The sequence below is a fragment of the Artibeus jamaicensis genome, unplaced genomic scaffold (assembly GCF_021234435.1).
Source record: "Artibeus jamaicensis isolate MK-2021 breed Jamaican fruit bat unplaced genomic scaffold, CSHL_Jam_final scaffold_660, whole genome shotgun sequence".
Taxonomy (NCBI): domain Eukaryota; kingdom Metazoa; phylum Chordata; class Mammalia; order Chiroptera; family Phyllostomidae; genus Artibeus; species Artibeus jamaicensis.
The window spans coordinates 7,286,289-7,308,838 of NW_026522052.1; the positions used below are offsets into that span (position 1 = coordinate 7,286,289).

At 39.2% G+C, this 22,550-nt stretch overlaps 1 protein-coding gene across 3 annotated transcripts in view; it reads left to right on the forward strand.

Moving 5' to 3' along the window:
- Nucleotides 1–22,550, forward strand: part of ARHGAP32 (Rho GTPase activating protein 32) — a 275,104-nt gene that overhangs the window by 129,485 nt on the left and 123,069 nt on the right. For 2 of the 3 annotated variants that reach the window (XM_037134236.2, XM_037134235.2), the window contains exons 3-4: nucleotides 820–911; nucleotides 1,894–1,978. In XM_037134236.2, coding sequence (XP_036990131.2) covers nucleotides 820–911; nucleotides 1,894–1,978 — 177 coding nt within the window. Of the gene's footprint in view, nucleotides 1–819; nucleotides 912–1,479; nucleotides 1,522–1,893; nucleotides 1,979–22,550 lie in introns of all 3 variants that reach the window. The other variant, XM_053659422.1, reaches the window with a different exon arrangement.

The following is a 22,550-nucleotide window of genomic DNA, read 5'->3' on the forward strand; positions in this document are numbered from 1 at the left end:
CTGCTGGCGCACCTGGGTCTTGCGCCCGGCTTGGTCCAGTGGATCTTTCCTGCCCGACCCTGCTCTGCCGCTGGCTCTGCCTCTCTTACCAGTTTGGCTGAAGGGTTCGTTGTTGTCAGACGTGCGTATAGTTCAATTTTCTGTTATTTGGCTGCGTTCTTGTTGCTAAAACTTTGTTGTTTTTAAACTTGGTTGTGTGAGAAGGTGAAGTGCTTCTACCTGTGCCTCCATCTTGGCGGAAGTGCTCAGAACCAAGATTACTTTATTCCACCAGCTCTCTGGGGAGATTTAAGTTTGTGCTGAGACCCATAATAGCTGATTTTGAAATTTGAGTATAACTGCATGAAAATTCTTGTTACAGAAAATTTTTCCTCATACAGTAAAGTTAACTATTTAAATTAGGTGAATACTTTTTCTTTTTTTTTTAAAGATTTTATTTATTTATCTTTAGAGGGGAAGGGAAGGAGAGAGGGAGAGAAACATCAATGTATGGTTGCCTTTCATGCATCCCCTGCTGGGAACTGGCCTGCAGGGAACCAGCCTGCAACCCGGGTATGTGCCCTGACTGGGAATCGAACCGCGATTGTCTGGTTTGCAGGCCCGTGCTCAATCCACTGAGCTACACCAGCCAGGGCCTGAATACTTTTTCTTAATTAAAACTCAGTAAGTCATAATTTTAAGGAGAGATTCTTAAATCAATATGTATTGCTCTTGGTACAGAGTCAGCAGAACCATTAAAGTTAACTATATACTCTGCTTTTTAAAATGTGTTTATGTTAAAGGAATAGTCATGCATCTTTTGTTCTTGTTATTTTGAAGGCAAGAGGAGCAGACGTTCCTGAAATTCCCGGAGACCTTAGTCTTAAGAGTTGTGGCAGCACAGCTAGTATGAAGGTCAAACATGTGAAAAAGTAAGTGTAATTTTACAGTGGTTTCTAAATGGATTGCTATCAGTTGAGATCAGTTCTTTAGTTCTCTTAAAACTTTTCTTTAGATTTTTTACTAAGTCCTTATTCTTCATACCTTAAATTACACTGGTAAGACTTGAATTGTGACTCAACGGTTAGTGGAAGAGATCTGAAGATTGTCTCTGGTCTATAAACATACTTTAATTTTTTGCAACTTTATGTCATTGACATTATGTCATTATGACGATTTAAGTGTCATTGTCTGTTAGGTTGCATTTGTTCAACAGGACAACCCAAGTATGTCCTTCTAGGTACCTTTGACACATGTTTTCATCCATTTAGAAAAATGAGGTTTGTGGTTTGCATTATGAGAATTGCTGGGTCTTGGCTTTGCCTTTGAGAGGGCTGCAATGGATGCCAGTAGTTGATACTTAGGTGAAATATCTTCAGGTGTCTGCCTTTTCAGTTTTAAACAGAAAAACCATCTTTCTACCTGGTAGAGGGTTAGATAGCTGTGTTTGCATTGCAAGTATAGAAAAGACAAGGATAAAAATGTTCATTCTGCATCCAGACCGACCCCCCCAGGACTGATGGGCTGCGACAACATCCACAGGTAAAGTCTGGCTTTGTATGTTGTGGCGGGGAGGCTGCTTCCCCGTAGAAGCTGGCTGTTCTCAGTTTCCATCCCATCCACTGGAAGCATAGGTTTTCTATGGGCATTGACTTGGGTCACGGTTAGGAGAGTATAGTGATGCTTTTCCTTTTTTATTTTCTTTTGTTTTCTGACCTGTGCACTAAACATAATTTTCATTTGATTCAGTTTATTTCTCAAAAGATTTGTGTGGGTATATGTGTGCTCATGCGCATGTGCTTATTAAATACTTTTGCTTGCATGAGCTCTTAAACCCATTTTATTTTCTCCTTAGGCTGGTAATGTCCACCGTCTCAGTGTCTGTACCTCACGTGTGTGTTTCATGTACTGCAGGTTACCCTTCACTAAAGGTCACTTTCCGAAGATGGCTGAGTGTGCGCATTTCCACTATGAGAACGTCGAGTTTGGCAGCATACAGGTAATGGCTGAAATATTTCCTCCATACTGAGTTCAGATTATACCTATTGTCCACCTGCATGTGCATCTACCTATATCCATATCCACGTATCTGCCTGGTGATACTTAGAAGTATTTTTTTTTGTTGATGGCTTACTAGCTGATGTGAAAACTTACTTTCTTATGTGTACTAATAATGTCCAATGGCTCCTAATTCAGTTGGAAACAAAGGTAGAATTAATGTAAACCCAAACATCCCTGTCAGGTCCGTGGGTGGAGTTTGCCAGAGCTCACAGCACAAGCAATCCCGGCTGCTCCCGAAGCTTGTGTTGGCTCACAGCGGTGATGAGTCAGAGTCGGGGGAGTGGGGTGAGTTCGGGGTAGAAGTGCTAACGGAGCTTTATTTTTCAGTATTTTTTCTTCTTATGACGTATGTCGTGCATATGTGCATACATGAATATATACAGGCATACACACACATGTGTACACACACACAGCGGGGTGGGCAAAAATGGGTTTAGAATGCACTCAGCACCAAAGTGTGCTTGAGTGTAGCAGGTAGACAACAAGAGCATGTGGACAACGAAGGCTGGCACTCTGAGTGCGCCGAGTAAACCACTGTAAACCTACCTCTGCCCACCCCGTTGTGTGAGTGTGTGAGTGTGTGTACACATATAAATGCGTACTTTTGAAAGCCCAGGTTGAGAGTGAGAGATTTTCCACACCTTTGCTGTGTTGCCTTTCTCTTCCCTGCTGTAGAGATTACTTATACCATGACTTCGATAATATTCATTACCTTATATTTTTATCATTTTGCTATCTTTATGAATCCCTAATTAATGTGGAGGAATCATTTAATTACTTCAGCAAGTATTTACTGAGCAAGTTCTAGGTACCAAGCAGTTCCATGTGCATTGGCTGCATTAATGAACAACAAAAATCAAAGACTATCCTCAAAGAACATAGAGGATGGCCAAGAAGATGCAAGCTATGGTTAAAAAAAACAGCAGAACAGGAGAAGAAGGAACCAGGGCTGCTGGTGGGTGCTTGAAACATCAGCGCAGTATTCTTTCTTGCTTCTTTCATTTAACACTGTGAAATTTTGTCACTGTAGATGCATGTGGTTACAGTTGGCTGAGTTCACTGCTGTGTTTTAATTTATATCATGCATACGTCACAAGTAATTTATCCTTTCTTTTTTGTTTGAAACTTGGACTGTTGCCAGTTTTGGACTGTGCGAAGCAGCCGCTCTGTGAACATGGCCGTGTGTGAATCCTGGTGCATGTGTGTGGGCGTTTCCCACAGCAAATCCCTGGGAGGGGAATTTCAGGGGAATAGTGTTCCCACATGTCTGCTGTACAGAGTTGGCCCAACTACTTTTTAAAGTGATTGGCAAATGTATACCCCCACAAGCAGTAAATGGGAGTGGTTTTTCACATCGTTGCCGACTCTTGGTTGGTTGTCATTTGCTAAGTCACCAATCTGATGGAGATGGAATTCTCTCACTACATTTTAATTTTCAGTCCCCTCATTTATAATGCAGGTGAGCATCTTTTCAGATGTCACTCGGCAGTTGAGATTCCTAATTTTTAAACTCTTCTGGATCAAGTCTTGCTCATGTTGTTGTATAGGTTTGTTTGCATTTTTTCTTATTTATTCATGGTAATGCTTTACAAGTTTTGGACGTTAATCCTCTTATGTTGTTCCTAGTTCTTTATTAGAAATAATATAAATGTTCAAAAGTAGGAATGAGTTACACAAAATGTGGGCTATTCACACAGGGAAATCGTATGCAGCAATATACACCACGTAGAACATTCACAGAAGTGGAAACAATGTTCATGTTATTCTGATAAATTAAAAAGAGCTCCAGAAAAGCAAGATGCCGTTTCTATAAAAAATTATTCATAAGTACAAAAATACTTGGAAGAACTTGTAGAAAGAAGGTAGTAGTTATAATTTTGGAGGGAATACCTTTGATGGCTAGAAAAATAACTTGTTTAGAGGTTAGAGCAGGGTAGTGTGATATTTTTTCATACACGGTTTTGTAAAACAGAATTTTCCTCCCTTAATCTTAAAGACAGAGTATTCCACCTGTGAGAGCAGAATCGGCAAATTTAACCACTACCTGATGAAATAATTCCTGGCCCGTGCATATTTTTTCTGGTGAATTGGCAACACGTGCTTTTTGTGCACAGATGTGTTTAAAGTCTATATCAGCTCATTTCTAGCACACTTTCGTCAAATTATCTGACTTTACTGTTCCAATCTCAGCTCAGTATCTTCAGCTGTAACCTGTGGCATAAGAGGGCATTGCCGTGTGGGGAGAAATGGTACTGGTGTGCTGTGCAGTGGGGAGCCCAACTAGAAGCATGTTCTCATGGTGGCACACGTACTCTCTGACCACTAGAGAGACTGATCTTGTTTCTCTTATCCTCATGCTGAAAGATGACAGCCACCATTCCTTCTAGCTAAGACGGTGTAGATGAGCTGTGAGCTGTGGTTTGCACGAGTTTGGGATGTGACAAGGTGAAGAGGAAAAGAGGGTCAGAAGAGCCTGTGCCATGTTCTGGTTTTAGTCCACTTTTGTAGAGCGTGAATAAACTGTCTTCAAAAATTTGTGCAAAGAATTAACTCTGGTCATAGAAATAGATTGTATTCCTGGCACATACTCTATTAGGTTAAATATTTTTAAAATATTTTTTTTACTCTATTAAGACTTGTTGTTTTTTGGGTCTGTGTTCATCAGTGATGCTGACCTTCATTCTGTACTTGTCCACTAGCCTGAGTTAGAAGGATTTCAAGGATCTGCCCCCTTTTACAAATACACTTCCCGAAATAGTTTGTAGAAATTGGAATTACCTGTTTTTTGAAGGTGTAGTAGAACTTTCTTTCTAAAACCTTTGGGGCCTGGGTCCCATTTGAGGGCTTCATCTTTAGTTACCATTTCAACTTATGATTTGGTTATTGATCTTGTCAAGTTCTTTCATGTCTCTTTAGGTCAATTTTTATCACTTACATTTTCTTAGAAAATTGGCCATTTAATGAAGCTTTTAAAATTTATTATAAGTTTTACACAATATATTATTAAATTTGGTCTTTTTTAGAAACCAGCCTGTGATTTTATTGATCAGCTTGAGACAACCAGTCTCCTTCCCTCTTGTCTTCTCTTCTTCCCTATCTCTCTCTTTTCTGACCTTTCAATGTTCATACTGTTAATTTTTAGCAATAATTTTTTCAATTGCGCTTTTTTGGTATTTGTTATTTTGTCTAATTTGTTTCTTGAATTCAAAGGTTAGTTTTTTATTTTTATTTTATTTTTGAAAAAGAGCTGTGAATAGCAAACGTGTACCTATTTACTGGTCAAAAACTAGCTTTATCATAAATCAACTTTGTCAAATACTAATATTATTCTCTACAAGTTTTTCAAACGTTCACCTAACCCCACTTCCTGTTACACCTCTTCCCTTTTAGGAAAGACCTACATTAGTACCTGGGTTCATTAACTGAAAGAAATCTGAAAAGGATTTTCACTTTTATGGAAAAAGGGGGAAAATGAAAATAGCATTCAGCATTTGTTTCGCGTCACTGTTAGAGGGCAGTGTGCGCCCAGGCCAGTGAGAGCGGCCCCACCGAGCTCCTTTATGGGAACCGTGCTCGGCACCTCAGCCTGCAGCTGTAGCTTTGAACTGCATCTGTGCACATCTGTGCTTTCTCTCGATTTGTTGTGTTCATCTGTCAGCAAGATATGTCTGTCCTGAGGTATCTGGAAAGCCTGAGAGAGCTTAGCGTAAAACTGGACATAATTAAGTGTTTCAGTTGTGGTGAATGAAGTAAAAACATTGTGCATGTGTTGACTTTAGGGTTTCAGAACACTCAAGAAATTTTTCTTTTAAATTAACAGTAATTTCTTCTTCGCTTTATGTCACTTCTGCTTGTGAAAGGTTTTATAGGAATGCTTTACTTCCGGAGACTGAGGGGAACCTGTATATGCTTCTTTTCTTTAGAGAAATCAACTCCATAGGTACCGTTGATATTTTACTCATTTTCAGTTATTGTTTTTTAAAAATAATTTTTATTTTTCAATTAAAGTTGAATGTTATATTTGTATAATGTATATATTACACTAGTATATTAGTTTCAGGTGTGCAAACATAGTGATTTGTATACCTGAGCTTACAAAGTGATCACCCTGATAAGTCTAGTACCCATCTGATACCGTGCATAGTTATTACAATATGTTACTTTTATTCATTTATTTACTTTTGGATAGAGGAAGGGAGGGAGAAAGAGAGGGAGAGAAATAACAATGTGTGGTTGCCTCTCGCACGCCCCCTACTGGAGATCTGGCCTGCAACCCAGGCAGGCGCCCTGATTGAGAATTGAACCAGTGGCCCTTTGGTTCCCAGGATGGCACTCAGTCCACTGAGTCACAGCAGCCAGGGCAATGTTACTATTTTTTAATAAGTATTTAAGTTTAAAAATTTTTCCCCCGAATAGTACTTTGGACAAACTCTGTAGGTTTCAACATAGAGTGTTATATTATGTTTTGTTTAGTGAAACTGAAACCTCAAAAAAAAAACCCAAAAGATAATTTCTAGAAAGGACTTGTTTTAGATTTTGTAAATTTAGTCTTTATTCCACTTCTCTCTGTTGAGTCATCTCCACTCTTCAAAACCAAAATTTATTCAAATTTCAAAAAATATTTTTCAGTGAGAAGGAAAAAAAATCTCTTGCAACACGCGAAGATGTAATCTGCTCATCGTGTTTCATCCATCCGAGGCTTCTTCGCTCTCTTGCTCCTGCGCGTACGCGGTGCTGCCCTCTAGTGTGCAGGGGGACACTGAGATACTTGTGTGGTTTACGTTTGCTGTTATCTGAAGCTGGGAATTAGTGTTTCTTTGTATCTGATTTCATATAAAACATTAAGTTAAATTACCCCGAATGCAGGAGATCAGGTTTTAGCTGAAATAAAAGTATAGGAAAAGTATAGATTTAATACCTATTTCTTGAGCATTCTTTGCTAACATGGCTGTGTAAGGGCCTCAGAAACACTACTGTTGTTTTCTGCTGTTGTTGCTATAAGATGCTCTTGCCTTGATACTGAGAATGTGGGAAGAGGTTGTAATGTTTGACCTGAGTGTGAAAATGTTGAAGGATAATAATATAAAATAAAAATCCTGACTTTTCCTTTTAAATGAAGTTACCGGAATTATAACAAAGAAATTTGAGCCAGTACTTACTGAGTGCTTTCTGTGGGCTAGAAAATACTAAGTATCATTTTACTAAGTACTATTTGTATAATGTCTGATCAAGTCTTCACAACAGTTTCGTGGTGGAAATTGGGGTAAAAAGAGTTCAGAGCTGGTAAGTGGTGGAGTCTGTGTTGAATCAAGGCCATAAAGCCACTGTGCATGTTCTTTCTGGTGCTGGAAAAGAGTAAACTGACAAAAATACTATTTTTAACAAGAAGGAAAAACCTATAGTTTTGAAATGTCCTACATGTTTACTGTAGTTAAAGGTAAACAAGTATGATGTGTAAAAGTGCAGCGTGATCTTAAATAAATCCCTTAACTTCCACTGTCCATAGCAGTTTATAGAAAAATTTATTAGCAGAAACTTTTGGTACATGTCTGTGAGACTTTCAGTCATTAATAAAAATGAATTAAACCAATGAAAAGGTTATTTCTTCCATCCTGTTAATGGTACTTCCAATTTCAAGTTTAACTTGTAGATATTTCAAGTTTAAGAATATCATATAGAAGTACATACATGTATAATAACTATTGGAAACAAAAGCAGTGGTAATTTTACTATTCCCACCCCTACTGAAAAGTTTCATTTTCCTCAAACCAAAACAAATGAAAGTTTAAGTCCTACTTTCTTGCACATTCTGCAGTAATTAGTACCAGCTCCTATGCCAAGAGGTCATGGTCATTTGAGGAGCAGATTTGGAATGAAAAGTTCACATGGTGAGTTAATTGTGCTTCTGTCACCCGAGTATCTCATTTGAGATTATCCAGTCCAAGAGTTAGGTGTGTGTGATTGGTTAACAATGAAAAAAGGTATTACATGTCAGAGTCACATTATGTGTGTAAGCTACTTCCAAGAATTTGACTGAATGTGCTCCGTAAAACAGTGTTGTTGAGTCCAAAACTGTAAAGGCCTGCCATTTTATTCTACTTATAAGCTCACAAGTCAGCTTGATACAGTTATGGACAACACACACACTCTAAAACACCCCGAAATCTCTAGGTCAGAGATCAGACCTTTTATTTACTCAGAGAGTAACTTGTGTGGGGATGCCCCAGTTTCCCTGGGATGGTGCATCGCGAGCCAGACACCTTAGGTGTACAGTGAGTGGCGAATTGTACCACAAGAGACAGACTCTGAAATTAGGAAACTTGGAGCTTACATGGGATAGCTGGCCGTTTGTCCTTGTGCCTCTCCGGATATGGTGAGAGAGACCTTTGCTCTGGAATATAAACAGATCCTCTGGAGTGTGGGGGAGAGAAGGAAAGGGCCCTGTTTCTTAAACATGCTGGGATGTGAACATATGGCTCTGGGGAGAGAGAAGGCTTTTCTCTCTCTGCAGGGCTCTATCTTTTTGGTTGCTATTTAGTCGTCCTTTAACCCAGGTATGAAAGTTGTGTGCTCAGAAAGTCCTGACCATACAGAAATGCGAATACCCATGAAGCATTGTTCCCCGACAAGTCTGTGTTCTGGAACAAGCATGTGTAAGATGGGAGGTGTGAATGTGCCCATGCGTCTCTTCATCTCATTGCCCATGTATTTATCTTGCTGTGGGCATCGCTTTGCACTGAGGGTGATTCTAGTGTCTGAGGGTGAGCTAACCAGTGGCCTAATCTGGTGTTCAGCCCAGGAAACAGTGACCTATTGCAGTTCTCAGGGAAACGGAGCATTAGGCTTGTTAAGATGCATGTGGACCTCTAGCTTTTTCCAAAGAAATTTGAAGTGATTTTTTTGTCTATTATTGATTTTTGCCTTATGTGCTGAAATTAGAACTTAGTTCACTTATTACTCACTTAAGATGTAACTCTAAAGTAGAATTACGCTTCCACTTGGCATTCTCAACTAAAGAGTTTTAAAGTAGTATTTTCACTGTTACATATTAGGATGTTGGTGGTGGGCATGAGTGGGCCACATAATATGGTAAGACAGAAATTATTTTTTATCTTTCCACCTCTACTGTAGGCTACAGGGGTGAAGGAAATCTTTACAAACGCCAGAGGTTAGTCACAGTGAAATTGCAACCAGAATAGAACTAAAAAAAAGATGACTAAAAGAACTCTTCCTGTGCCCATTTGTAGTCTGGTGATTAGGCTTTGATGAATAGTTTTTTAATGTGGGTGGTGTGGTGTATGGTAATTCCACCCTTGTTTACAGTTGATTTCCATGCTCCATGTTGAGCGACGTCTTCTGAGTACTTGAAGACTTTTGGAGTCGAGTTTTCTTTTTAAAGATTCTAACAACACTAATTGCAGATGGGTTTCCATGGTAATAGAAAAGTGAATTCAATATAGGAAAAATAACTCCTGAAATAGATTTGTAAGGAATCTAGAAGTATGGGACTTAGAAATTCTATTTCCCAGTTCTTATAGACAGAGCACTGAGATATTGTTAAGTTGATGGAAGTAAAAAGCATTTAAGTCATTATGTTAATGGATTCTGTAGGCAAATGCAGCCTAAACATTCGTAATGTGTACTGTCGGAACATGTGGCTGAGGACTGCATGGAGCGTGGCTGTTCTGGCTTGTGCATGGGATGTCTTCCGACCCACAGACAATTCACTCAAAGGTTTTACTGAATACCTTGTGAGGGGTTCTTTCTTCAGAGGAAACAAGCAATGCACCAGTAAAGTTAAGAATAATGTAATACAAGGTGTAAGAGTGCTTGTAGGCATCCTAAGTCAAGAGAAGTGATTTCCCGTGGCATTCAGGGGAGGCTTTACTGCAGATTGAATAGATTTTGGACATGGGAAGATAGACACAAAGAGAATTAGCTTAGTGGAGGAAGCTGGGGAGGAAGGACAGGGATGGGTTAGAACCGTTATAGGAAAAAGTGGTTTAGGAGATGTTTGGAGAAATGCCATTCTTCAAAGCTCATCTAAGGTTTTGGACTTTGCATTTAAATTACTTTCTTAGTAGGATTGAGGACGTATTAAGGGATTTTGAGACAGAAGTACCCTGGTCAGTGTTTAAGGGAAATGGAGAGGGACCAGGCGGAAGATTACTGAACGGTCTGCCCTAGACTCTCCAGGTGCTCTGAGGCCAGGAACCAGGGAAGGAGCGGTGGAGAGTGGGAAGAAGTGGGAAGAAAGGAACAGGTGGGAGAGGCGAGTTTTAGGACACAGGGGCAATTACGGAATTGAAGGTTGAGCTCCGATCTGGACCCTGGGTGCGTGAGAAGAAAGGCTGTGTGGAGAGGCGGAGTGGCGGGGAACCTATGGTGAGTTGGGCGGTTATGCTATTTATTCACTTTGGGGATTGAGGAGGAGGAAGAAGGGGCTCTGTGAGGAGAGATAACGAATTTAGGTTAGAGAATGAGTGTTGTATTCCAGTGAGACCATGTTTATTCATTCAGTCATTCACCAAATAATTGGTGATCCTTACTTCAATTCCAGGTACAAAAATACCTGGATGTTCAAGATGTTCAGGTTAGTCGTATACCTATCTCATTTTCCCTTATATACAGTGGGGGGTAAAAGTAGGCTTATAGTTGTAATACAAGTAAATAATACAATAATTAATAAATAGTAACACAAGAACAAACTCTGTTTCATTTACTCACAACTATAAACCTATTTTTGCCCACTCCTGTATTATGGCTAAAAAATCTGCTGAATGTATCTACGAATATTTTTACCCCAGTTTATAACTTACCTTTTCACTTGGATTATGGTATCTCTTTACTGATAACTTCAAAATGTTTGATATAGTCAGTGCTATCAGTCTTTTGTTTGCCCCCCTTCATGTTTTAGCTAAGAAATTCTTCCTTGCCCTCTGTGCATAAAGATATTTTCTTATACTTTTATTATTATTTTACATTTGAAGTTTTTGATTTCCACAGTGAGGTGTTTAATTCATTTGGAAATCCCGTGAGTTGTTGTAGACCATTGACTGATACTAGTGCCAGTCCTCTGTCCCGGTGGTTTGCGGGGCCCAGTCGGTCACACATCCATGTCTAGCTTTGTGTGTCAGCTGCCCAGCTACCTTTTTCTGACCGAGGGACTGCTCCTTTGCCAAAGTATTACTGCATTTTAATTAGTAGATTTCTGCTTGCTCTTGGTGTATATAACAAACAGTTCAAAACTTGATGGCCTTACACGACAAGCATTTTATTTTTCATGCTTCCTTGGATCAGCTCGCTTGGGCAGTTCTCAGTCGGTCTCCCTGGACTGGCCTGCAGTTGCAGTCCTGTGGCAACAGCAGCTGGCGCTGGGTGTCTGGTGCTTCCGTGATTCTCCCATGTGGTCTTCCTTTGCACCCGGTGTCCCAGCCTTCAGGGCCTTTTCCTGTACTTTTTGTCTAGTATCTCATGACTGACCTTTCACTCAGTGGCTTCGGGCTCGAAGAGTGAGTAAGCAGCAGCTCTTAGATCTTCTAATCACTCATCTTAGAAGTCCAGGAACATGTTTTTCTCCATGGTTTACTGGTTCGAAAAGTTGTAAGTACGGGGTAAATTTTAAAGGAAGGGGGGAAAGCCTCTACCTCTTGATGGGAGGGGTAGCAAGTTCATACAGGGAGGCACCGAACTGTAGCCTTGTGCCGACTCCTGATAATCTGGTAGGGCTAATCTGACTTCATCAAAAATAGCTTGGTTATTTTGGGCCACTGTTTTTTCCCCACATACATTTTAGGTTCCCATGGCAAATCCTGTGAAGAAAAAGACAAGTCACTGACATTTTGATAAGAATTGCATTTAATGTATGGGTTTTGAGGGATAATTATTGCATTTTCAAAATAATTTGAATGTATATCTTCGCATTTTTCAATAATGTTTGATGATTTTCTCTGATGTTCTGCATTTTTGTTGGGTTAATTTTAGGTACTTATGGTTTTTATTGCTAATGTGAATGAGAATTTTAAAAAATTTCATTTTAAAAGTTCATTCTATCAATTATTAAAATGCTAGTGATTTTTTCACTTAAAACAGGTTTATTGAAGTATAATTGATATACCATAAATTTACCATATATTGAATAATTATAAATGCACTCTGTTTTAGTATATTCAGTGTTGTGCAGCCATCACCAAAGACTAATTTTAGAACATTTTCTTCACTCTAAAAGGAAACCTGGTACCCACTATTAGTCATTACCTTCCCCTTCCAAACCTGTGGGCCCTTTCCTCCCATGCAGCCCTGGTAACCACTGACCTACTTTCTGTCATTACAGATTTGCCAGTTCTGGACATTTCATGTAAATGGAATCTTACAACATGCTGTCTTTTGTAATGGGCTTTTTCATTTATCATACCGTTTTCAAAATTAAGTTACAGCAGTATCAGTACTTCATTGCTGTTCTCATGAAATAATGTTCCATTGTATGACTTCACGTGGCATTTCATGAAATTTTAATTTTGCATTTTAAATTTAATGCTTCTGAGAGACTTCTGCTTTGGGGAAGGTGGGTTAGACTGTGGTAACTTTTCCATTTTTTTAAAAACCATTTTACAAGTACAACTCTGTGATATAAGTACATTCAAACTGTTGTGCAAAAATCACCACTGTTGATCTCCAGAATTTTTCATCAACACAAACTAAAGAATATGAGGATGATTCAACATATGAAATAATCAGTCAATGTAATGCACTGCATTAACTGAATGAATGAAGAAAACCCACACATTTATTTCTGTTGATGCAGGAAAAACATCTGACAAACTTAGCACCCTATCATGATAAAACCACTCAACAAAGCAGGAGACTAAGTGTGAAAAACCCATAGCTAACATCGTGTCAATGGTGAAAAACTGAAAGCGTTCCCCCTTATATCAGGAGCAAGATAAGAACGCCTGCTTTCACCACTTCTGTTCAACATTGAATTGGAAGTCCTAGGCAGAGCAATTAGGCAAGAGAAAAGAAATTGGAAAGAAAGAAGCAAAATTATCTTTGTTTACAAATGACATGCTGCTATATGTAAAAAACCATAAAGAATTTTATAAGAGAACTCTTAGAAATAAATAAATTCAATAGTTGTAGAATGGAAAATTAACAATCATGTATCATGTTACATATATCATGTAACAATCATGTAACAGTGTTTCTATACACTAACAAGGAACAATCTGAAAAAGAGAATAATTCCATTTACAATAGCATCCAGAACAATAAAACTCTTAGGAATAAATGTGAAAGACTTGCACACAGAAAGCTACAACATGTCACTGAAAGAATTTAGACAAATCCTAATAAATATAAAGGCATCCTGATTTCACGGATTGTAAGATTTCATGTTGTTGAGATGACAGTACTTTGCAAAGTGTTCCCATCTATTCTGTCAAAATTCCAGTGCCATTTTTTCAGAAATAGAAAAATTCATCTTAAAATTTATATGAATTCTCAAGGGACCCTAAGTAGCCAAAACAATCTTGAAAAAGAACAGAGTTGAAGAACTCACACTTTTCAATGTCAGAGCTTACCATAAAGCTAAAGTAATCAAAACAATGTGGCAATGATAGAGGATAGACATAGAAAGGCCAACAGACTAGAACAGAGATTCCCAAAGCAAACCCTTACACTTATGGCCTATTGATTGGCAGTGAGGCTGCCAAGTCTGTATAATGAAGGAAACAGCAACGTTTCAGTGACTGGGGCTGGGGAACTGGATCTACACATGCAAAAAGTGGTGTTTGACTCTTACCTGAAACCATAGTGTAGAAATGAACTACAAATGGATGTGAGACCTAAATGCGAAAATGGAAACTATAAGACATATCAGAGAATGTTCACGACATTGGATTTGGCAAGATTTCTTTGGTATGGTACTTAAAGTAAAGGCAAAAAAGAAACAAAGATAAATTGAACTTTATCGAAATTAAAAACATTTGTACTGTTGATAGTGATCTCATGATCCATTGTATTTCTTTAGTATCAGTTATAATTTTCCCATTTTCATTTATAATTTTGAGTCTTGGCATTTTTTCTTAGTCCAGTTAAAGTCTGTCAGTTTTGTTTATCTTTTCAAAAAAAACTCAGTTTTATTGATAATTTTTATTGTTTTTCTAGTATCTAGTTATATTTATTTCTGCTCTAATCTTTATTATTTCTTTTCTTCTCCTAACTTTGGGTTTAGTTCCTTCATCTTTTTCTAGTACTTTGAGGTGTAAAGATAGGTTGTTTGAGATCTTGTTTTTTTTTATTCTTTTTAAAAAATTTTTATTTAGTTATTTTTCAAGTACAGTTTTTTGTCTATTTCTCCCATCCCAGCTCCTCCCACCCCTCGCTCCCCACCTCCCATTTCCTCCACCCCCCCCCAGTCCTCATCCCTGTGTCTTTCATACTTGTTCCTCAAAATCCCTCCTCATTTTTCTGCTTAAATTCCCTTCCCTCTCCCCTCTGGTCACTGCCCACTTGTTCTCTATTTCAGTGTCTTTGTTTTTATTCTGTTTGCTTGTTTGTTTAATGTAGGACTCTTATTGTTATACACTTCTTAGAACTGCTTTTGTATTTCTATTTGCTAGATTTTCAAATTTCCCTTTGATTTCTTATTTGATCCATTGGTAGTTCATGAGTGTATTGTTTAATTTTCACATATCTGTGAATTTTCTAGTTTTTGTCCTGTCACTGACGCTAATTGTGCACCACTGTGCTTGGAAACCATATCTGGTATGAGATCAGTCTTCTACAACCTCCCGAGACCTGGGATCTGACCCGTGCTTTCTCTGGGGAATCCTGTGAGTGTGTTGGAGAAGCACGTGCACCGTGCTGCTGTGGGGCGAAGTGTTTGGGGCGTGTCTGCTGGGTCCTTTTCATCTGGAGCCATGTTTTCAGCTGGTGTGCTGCGGGATTTTTAAAACGTGCGATACCTAACTATTCAGTTGGGGAGACTGCCCTGTTTTCTCTCAGGTTGTCAGGTAAAAAGTGACAGCAGCCAACACAATGTCCATTCAGGGTGAATGAATCAAAATTATACCTTTCTTTGGTCAGATTGGCAGAAAATATATTTTTTTGGTGTGCCATAGAACTTTGCTAATTAGGTGTGCCATGACATGAAAAGGGTTGAAAGTTGCTGGTCTTCAGTCTAGTTGAAACCCAATGTTTCGCTCTTGATTTTCTGTCTGGATGATCTGTCCATTATTGAGAGTCGGGTAGGAAAATCCCTCACTATCACTGTGCTGCTGTTTAGTACTTCTTTTATTTCTGTTAATATTTGCTTTCTATATTTAGGTGTCTGATATTGGGAGAACATGTATTTACTACTTATCGATACAATCTTCCTGATAAATGGACCCTTTTGTCTTTACATAAACCTTCCTTTGTCTATTGTGATAGTTTTTGACTGTCTACTTTATAAGTATAGTGATTTCTGCAGCCTTTTGGTTTTCATTTGCATAGGATATCTACCCCTCTCCCTGCTTTCAGTCTGTCTACATCCTTCAAGCTGAAATGATTCTCTTCTAGACAACTTACAGTTGAATCTTATTTTTTTATCTGTTTAGCCACTCTATGTTTTTTGACTCAGGAACTTAATCATTTATATTTAAAGTAATTATTGGTATGTCAGGGTTTACTGACCGTTTTGTTGTTTTCAGTGTGAGTTTCAGTTGTTTTGTTACCTTCATCTCTTGCTGTCTGCCTTGGTGATTAGATACCTCTTTGTGGCATTATGCTTTGATTCTTTTTCTCTTGTGTGTGTTTTCCTTAGTTTCTTCCTTTATGATTACTGTGAGGTTTACATAAAATATCTTATAGTTACAGCATCCTATTTTAAGCTGATAACAAGTTCAGTTAAATAGAAAAATTATACTTCTTTCCTTTCTCCTACATTTTAGGTTATTGATGTTACAGATTATATCTTTTTATACTGTGTATCCATTTTAAAATTACTGCAGCTATAGTTACTGTGTTTATTTTTAAATTTTTATAGTAGAGGCTAAAGTGTTGTGCACACCACAGTTACATTATTAGAGTGTTCTGCATTAGACTATTATTCACCTTTACCAGTGAGTTTTACTCATTTATGTTTTTACCTTGCTACTTCGTACCTTTTTATTCAGTTCGAAGAACTTTATAATTTCTTGTAAGGCAGATTTAGTGGTAAACTTCCTCAGCTTTTATTTGTTTGAAAGTGTCTTTATTACTTCTTCTTCTTTGACAGGAAGTTCTGCCGTGTATCATATTTTTGTTTTGCAGTTCTTTTCTTTCAACATTTTGAACATATCCTGTCATGCTCTCTTCACCTACCAAGTTTCTGCCGATGCCCTATGGGAGTCCCTTGTATTTGAAGAGTCTTTTCTCTTACTGCTTCCAAAATTTGGTCTTTTTGTTTTTTTGGTAATTTGATTATGATGCATCATGGTGAAGTCCTGTTTGGATGGCATCTGATTGGGGACATTTGGGTATATACATATTCTTGAAATTTGGGATGTTTTCAGCCAGTTTCTCTTTAAATGGGTTTTCTGCCCCCTTTTCTCCCTCTAACTTATCTTGGTCTCCAGTAATGCATGCCTGTCATTTATTGCCCTACATTCTGTAGTCTTTCTTTACTCTTTTTCATTCATTTTTTCGTTTTGGCTCTCTGACTGGATAATTTTGAATGACCTGCCTTTGAGTTCATTGATTCTTTCTGTTACTTGATTGAATCTGCTGTTAAAACTGTCAGTTGTAATTTTCAATTAATCAGTATGCTCTTTATCTGTATAATTTTTATTTTTAGTGGTTTTTGTTTCTTTGTTAAACTTCTCACTTTGTATATTGTTTTCCTTTGTATATTTGTGTATTAATTTCCTTTATTGTCTGTGTTTTCTTATATTTTTTGTTTGACTTCCTCAGGCAAAGATTCTCAGAGTCGCGTTGTTTAGGACCCTGCATGGATCTTTACGTGCTGCCTGTGGCAGTGTCCTGCTTCCCTGCGTTGTCACTATCCTGGGTGCTTTCATTGGTGTCTGTGCATTTGCAGAAGTGGTCACCTCTCCCAGTCTTCACAGGCTTGTTTTGGTGGAGAAAGACTTTGACCAGTCGGCCCAGCTTGTGGTTTTGGGCGGGCCACTTGGTAGTTTTGCCTGACAGGTACTGGCCTGGAGTGTGTCTCCCTCAGGCTGGCCTGTAGTGCATGGGTTCTTGACTTCATGTAGGAAAGATTTCACAACGTGAGTCCGGGTGGTTTTGAGAGCATGTTTACTGAAGCTGGGGACAGTGACACAAAGGGAGGGCTTAGGGTAGAAGAGGCAACAGGAGAGAGCCCAGGCGGTGCTCTGCTTTGGGCTCCCTCCTGTAATATTTCTATTCTAGAAACGTTATAGGAAAAAGTGAGCCAAGGCAGGGCTGCTGTCGGCTCACTGGAGACTCAGAGAAAAGGGGGCCCTGGAGACAGGATCAGGGGGTGAGCCTGGGTTAAGCTGCTGCTGCCCACTGCTTCCCTGGCTGTAAGTCTCCTTGAGACCCTTAAGTTTAGGAGGAAGTAGAGGGTTCGTGCCCAGCAAGGGATATGGATGTGCTGTAGAGCGAGCGTGCACTGGGTCTTTGTCCTGAGGGTTTTTTATCTTTTTTCTGTAGGTGAGAAGCTTAGGGAGGGTTTCAGCAGAACGTTCGTCAGCTTTCCAGGTGAATTTTTAACATGCTGATATGTCAACATGAGTGCATAGGGGGTTTGGGGAGTATTCTGTGGTTTGCCATACTGTTTAACTTTTAATCTTGAATCTGCCTGGCTTTTAATGGTGTTTTATTTATTTGTTCCCCTGACTTCAGCTGTCCTTGGGGTCAGCTGGCACAAATGACATTAATTGAGTCTGTGTTCTCTATTTCCCAGAACAGGGTGATTTAAATTATGTGTTCTTTGGTTAGGGAGGGGAGATATAAACCACCTACTCTCAGTGTCCTAGGTTAGGGGAGATAAGTTCTTGTGATTCACTAGCTGGCTGTAAGTTGCCCAAACTGCTGGGCCTTGTTCTCTATTTTTTGTCTCAGTTTCCCCATCCCACCTGGCTGTAGTGTCTGAGGAAGGGTGGGCTTACTGCTGGGGTCTCTGGTGGATGCGGCTGCTGCTCATTATCCGAGGTCAGGTGGGGCTGCTGGCTGGACCTCCCCCTCAGACAGGACCACCTGCTGGGCTCCAGGACTGCGCTTGCTGTGTGCTGGACTCATCATCACCACTGGCCAGGCATGGTTGCGTCCCTGGTCATTCGGTGTCTCTGGCTGAGCTGGTGTTCAGGTGGGGCTGCAGGCTGGGCTCTGGGGTTTGGTGAGGCTGGAGGCTGTTCTGTGCATGTGGGTGGGGTTACAGGTTGACTTTGTGTTGGTGGGTCTGTGCGCATAGGTCTTACCATTCACGTGTGGGGGGTAACTTGCTGGATTCCCCATCTAGACAGGGCCGCTGGTCAAGAGTGAGCACTGACTGGATTCCCAGGTTGGGCAGGACCAAAAGCAGTGCCTTGAGGCTGGGTGTGGCTATAGTTTGGACTCCACAATTGGTTAGGATCACTGACTGTGCTCAGTGGTTGCCCAGTCTATCAATTGGAGGCTCCCATTGGACGAACTGATGATCGTGCCCCCTGGCCCTACATGGCCACATTTGGACTCTGTGATTGGGTAGGGCTTTTGGCTGGTTTCTCTTGTTGGGTATTATCAGCAGCAGGGACACAGTGCCACCTCCAAGATCCATTCACTGGTTGCGGTATGTCCCATTCCCCCTTTTTGTGACTAAGTGACTTCGAGTGGCCTATCTCTACCAATTTCCCAGTGTTCCCTGAGGCAAGACAGAGGTCTTGATATTTGCCCCTAGACACTGGGGAGGCTGGGGAAGCTAAATGTCCATCTTGGGCTTTTTTTTCCTACGGGAGAAACCATGTTCCCAGGGAATCTCTCTTAGTGGGATTCTCTTCTGCCTGGGAGAGGGTAGAGGGCAGAGGCTAAGTGAAACCACTTCTCTTGCCTTTCTAATGCGACTTTTCTCAAACTTTTGTTCCTAGGGTTTGCTTTGGCTTCACCCCCAGGTTCTAGTATCTTTGCAGAGACATTCTTGTTAGTGGGTAGTTGTTAATCCTCATTTTTATGACGGGGCTCTAGAGTTGGCATTCTCCTATGCCTCCATATTCTTAATATTTCCTCAATCTCTCCCTTCTCTTTTTCTGAGATTTCCATAATGCAAGTTTTGGTCCTTTTTCTTTTTTATCCTCATTGGAGGACATTTTTTCATTGCTCTTTAGCAATGAGATGGGGAAGGGGTGAGGAAAGGGACAGACAGACATCGATGTGAGAGAGAAACATCCTTCATGTATGTGCCCTGACCAAGGATTGAACCACGACCTTTTGGTCTATAGGATGGTGCTCTAATGAACTGAGCCACTCCTGCCAGGACAAGTTTTGGTCCTTTTGATGATGTCCTATAGCTCCCTTAGGCACTTTTCACTTTTAAAAATTCCTTTTTTTGTTCTTTGGACCGTAGTTTTATTTGTACTTTCTTTAAATAAGTTGATTTTTCTTCCTCCCCAAATGTGCTGTAGATCCTTTTAGTGAAATCTTGTTTAGTAAGTGATTTGTCCTCTCCCAAGTTTGTGTTTGATTCTCTCTCTTTTTTAAGTTATTTTCCTGCTTTCCTTTAGTTTTTTGTGGTTTCTTTGAGCTCTTCGAGTGTATTTTAGATAGTTCATTCAAAATTTATTTTAAGTCCTGTATCTAGACTTCTCAGAGACAGATTCTGTGGTCTTATTTTTACTTCTCTTGATAATGGCCCCTGCCTTCCTAGGGTTGGTGAGGGTTTTTTTGGTGTATGTTGTGATTATTTTTGTTGCACACTGGACATTTAAATATTATAATGTAGTGATCCTAGCAATCAGATTCCACACCTTTCTACAGGTGTTTTTTTGTTGTTGTTGTTTATGAAGGACATAGTTGTCTGATTGTTTAGTAACTTTCGGAGATTATTTTTGCAAAGACTATTCTCTCTCATGGCTTCTCAGTAAAGTCTCTCTTTTTTTTGTTCATGTTCAGGTAGTATGTATTTTTTTTCAGGTAATTTCTTAAATGCCAGGTGCTAAAAATAAACGAAACAGACACTTTTTCTCCAGCCTTTGCACATTTTCTCTGTGTTAGGGCACTCGTTCAACTCTAAGATTAGTTGGAGGTTAAAGGGTCGGATATTCTTGTATCTTTTGTGTGCATGTGTTCTGCCCTGGACGCATTCATGGGTTTTTCAATGCCCTGATTTCACAAAGAACCTCTCTTTTCAGCTTTTCCTCCTGGGTTTTAAACTATTTTATGTCTTAACTATAATCTTTTGCTCCAGGTGGCTGCAGGTTTCTTGTTTACTTTATAGTGTTTTTGAACAATGCTGCTGCTTATTGTCCCTGAGTCAGTTCCAAGTTTAATGAAACAGAGGTTTGTGTCTTGCCAATTCTTCAGGGGGTCACCAGACAGATTGGAATAGATACACACAGTAGTTGGCTAAAGTGTCTTACTCCTGCGGACCCAGGGCCCGGGGCCCCACACCTGGGAACTGGAGCTGCCTCCGCCCAGCGCTGCCACTGGGGAGGAGCTGGAGTGAGGGCAAGCGAAACTGCTGCAACGCTTTCCTACGGCATTGAAGTTGGCTTTGGTGACTCGGTGACTCCGTTGTTATAGACCTTTTACTGTTTCTTAGAGTAGTGAGAAAGTTGATTTGGAGAGTTTTCAGTTTGTTTTCCCGTGTTTCTGTGAGAGGCTCGAGTTCAGAGCTGCCTGCTCCACTGTTCTGTTGACACACCGCCTGACCATCATCTGCCTTTGCCTTTAATTTTGTCCCCCCCACTCGCCCCCACATCTCCTTGCCTTCATTTGGAAGTTTGTGTTCCCCTTCTCTCTCCTCCTGTGCCCAGGTCTGCTTAGAAAGATTGATTGTACTTGTATTTTTTATTTCTGTTGTAGTTATTGATATTCAAATATTTTATTTCCCTCATGGTTTAGAAATTATGGTTTTTCTGTTCTTTTAGTGGCTACAATGAAATTTTTACTTGAATACCTAATTTTCAGCCTAAAGTTGATCAGTATCTCCTCCTTCTCTTAAGCAACCGCAGTAGTTGGAGGTGTTTTCACTGGGGTCACTCTTTCTAGACTTTCATGTGTTGTGGCCTAGGATTATAATTCCATCTCTTTATCGTCTACATTTGTTATTGTTTTTGTTATACAGTTAACATTTGTTGAGATGAAAGGCTTATTTGCTAAATTCTTTGCTCAGTTTCTACTTTCCATCTTAGTTCTTTTTCCTGGAATCTGTTTTTTTCTTAAAGTGCATGTTTTAGAAGGTGGATATAGTGAGAATTTGCTTTTGGAAACTCATTGTTTTTATTAATCAGAAAATGCTAAATTTTTTGCTCTTACTATTTTCTTGTGGTTTAGGTGTGAATAAATTATAGGATAATTTATTCTCTTTTTTCAGAACTATTAAGATAGTCTCAAACGTCTGCCATCTGTTATTGTTGCAAATTTAGCTGTTTTATGTTTACTTAAATATTTACCCCTTCTAGAATTATTTACTCCTTCTGTGTTTCTGGATTTTTTTATCCGGTACCATTTGCTTTCAGCCTAAGTGTTGTAGCTTTCTTTCTTGCACTGGTCTGCTGGAGACGAGGTCTCTCAGCTCTTGTGGTTTGGAAATGTGTCCATGTTTCTTAAATTTGTTAAGGTTATTTTCATGGGGTATAGATTTAACACTTTTCCTTCACTACTTTACAGGTGTTTCTCTTTTTCTTACGTCCTCTCTTCCTTCTGGTGAGAATTCAGCTGTCAGTCATATTTTCTCCCTTTATGCAGTATGTTTTATTTTCTTAGCCTACTGTAAAGAGGTTTGTCTTTTTGTTGTTTAGAAGTGCGATTATAGAATGTCTAATATTAATTTTTAAAAATCATCCTATGTGAGGTTCACTAAATTTCTTGAATTTGTTAATTGATATTTTTTACCAGTTTTAGAAATATTTGATTTTGCTGAATATTCCTCTGTTTTATTGTCTCATTTTCCTCTGGTGTCCAGCTGTGCACGTGGTTGTCTGGTGTTCTCTCAGAGATATCAAATATACTGTTATGTTTAGTTATTCTTGTTTGTATCTTTTTATTTTAACTTAATAATTTCTAGTGAGTTATTTTTAAGTTCACTGACCCTTTGATCTTTTATGTCCAGTTTGCTGTTGATATCTGACACAGCTTTTATTTCTAGCATTTTATTTTGAATATTTTTGTAGTTTCAGTCTCTGCTAGATTTTTCCCATGTGTCCCATATTATTATTATCTTTTCAAGTTCACTTTAGAGTTTCTGTCATAACTTATGTTCTCTTTACTATTTCAATATCTGGGCCCTTTGTGTCCGATTCCTTTTATTGTTTCTTTTCTTGACTGTCGGTCACAATTTCTCGTTTCTGTGTGTGTTTGTAATTTTTTATGCC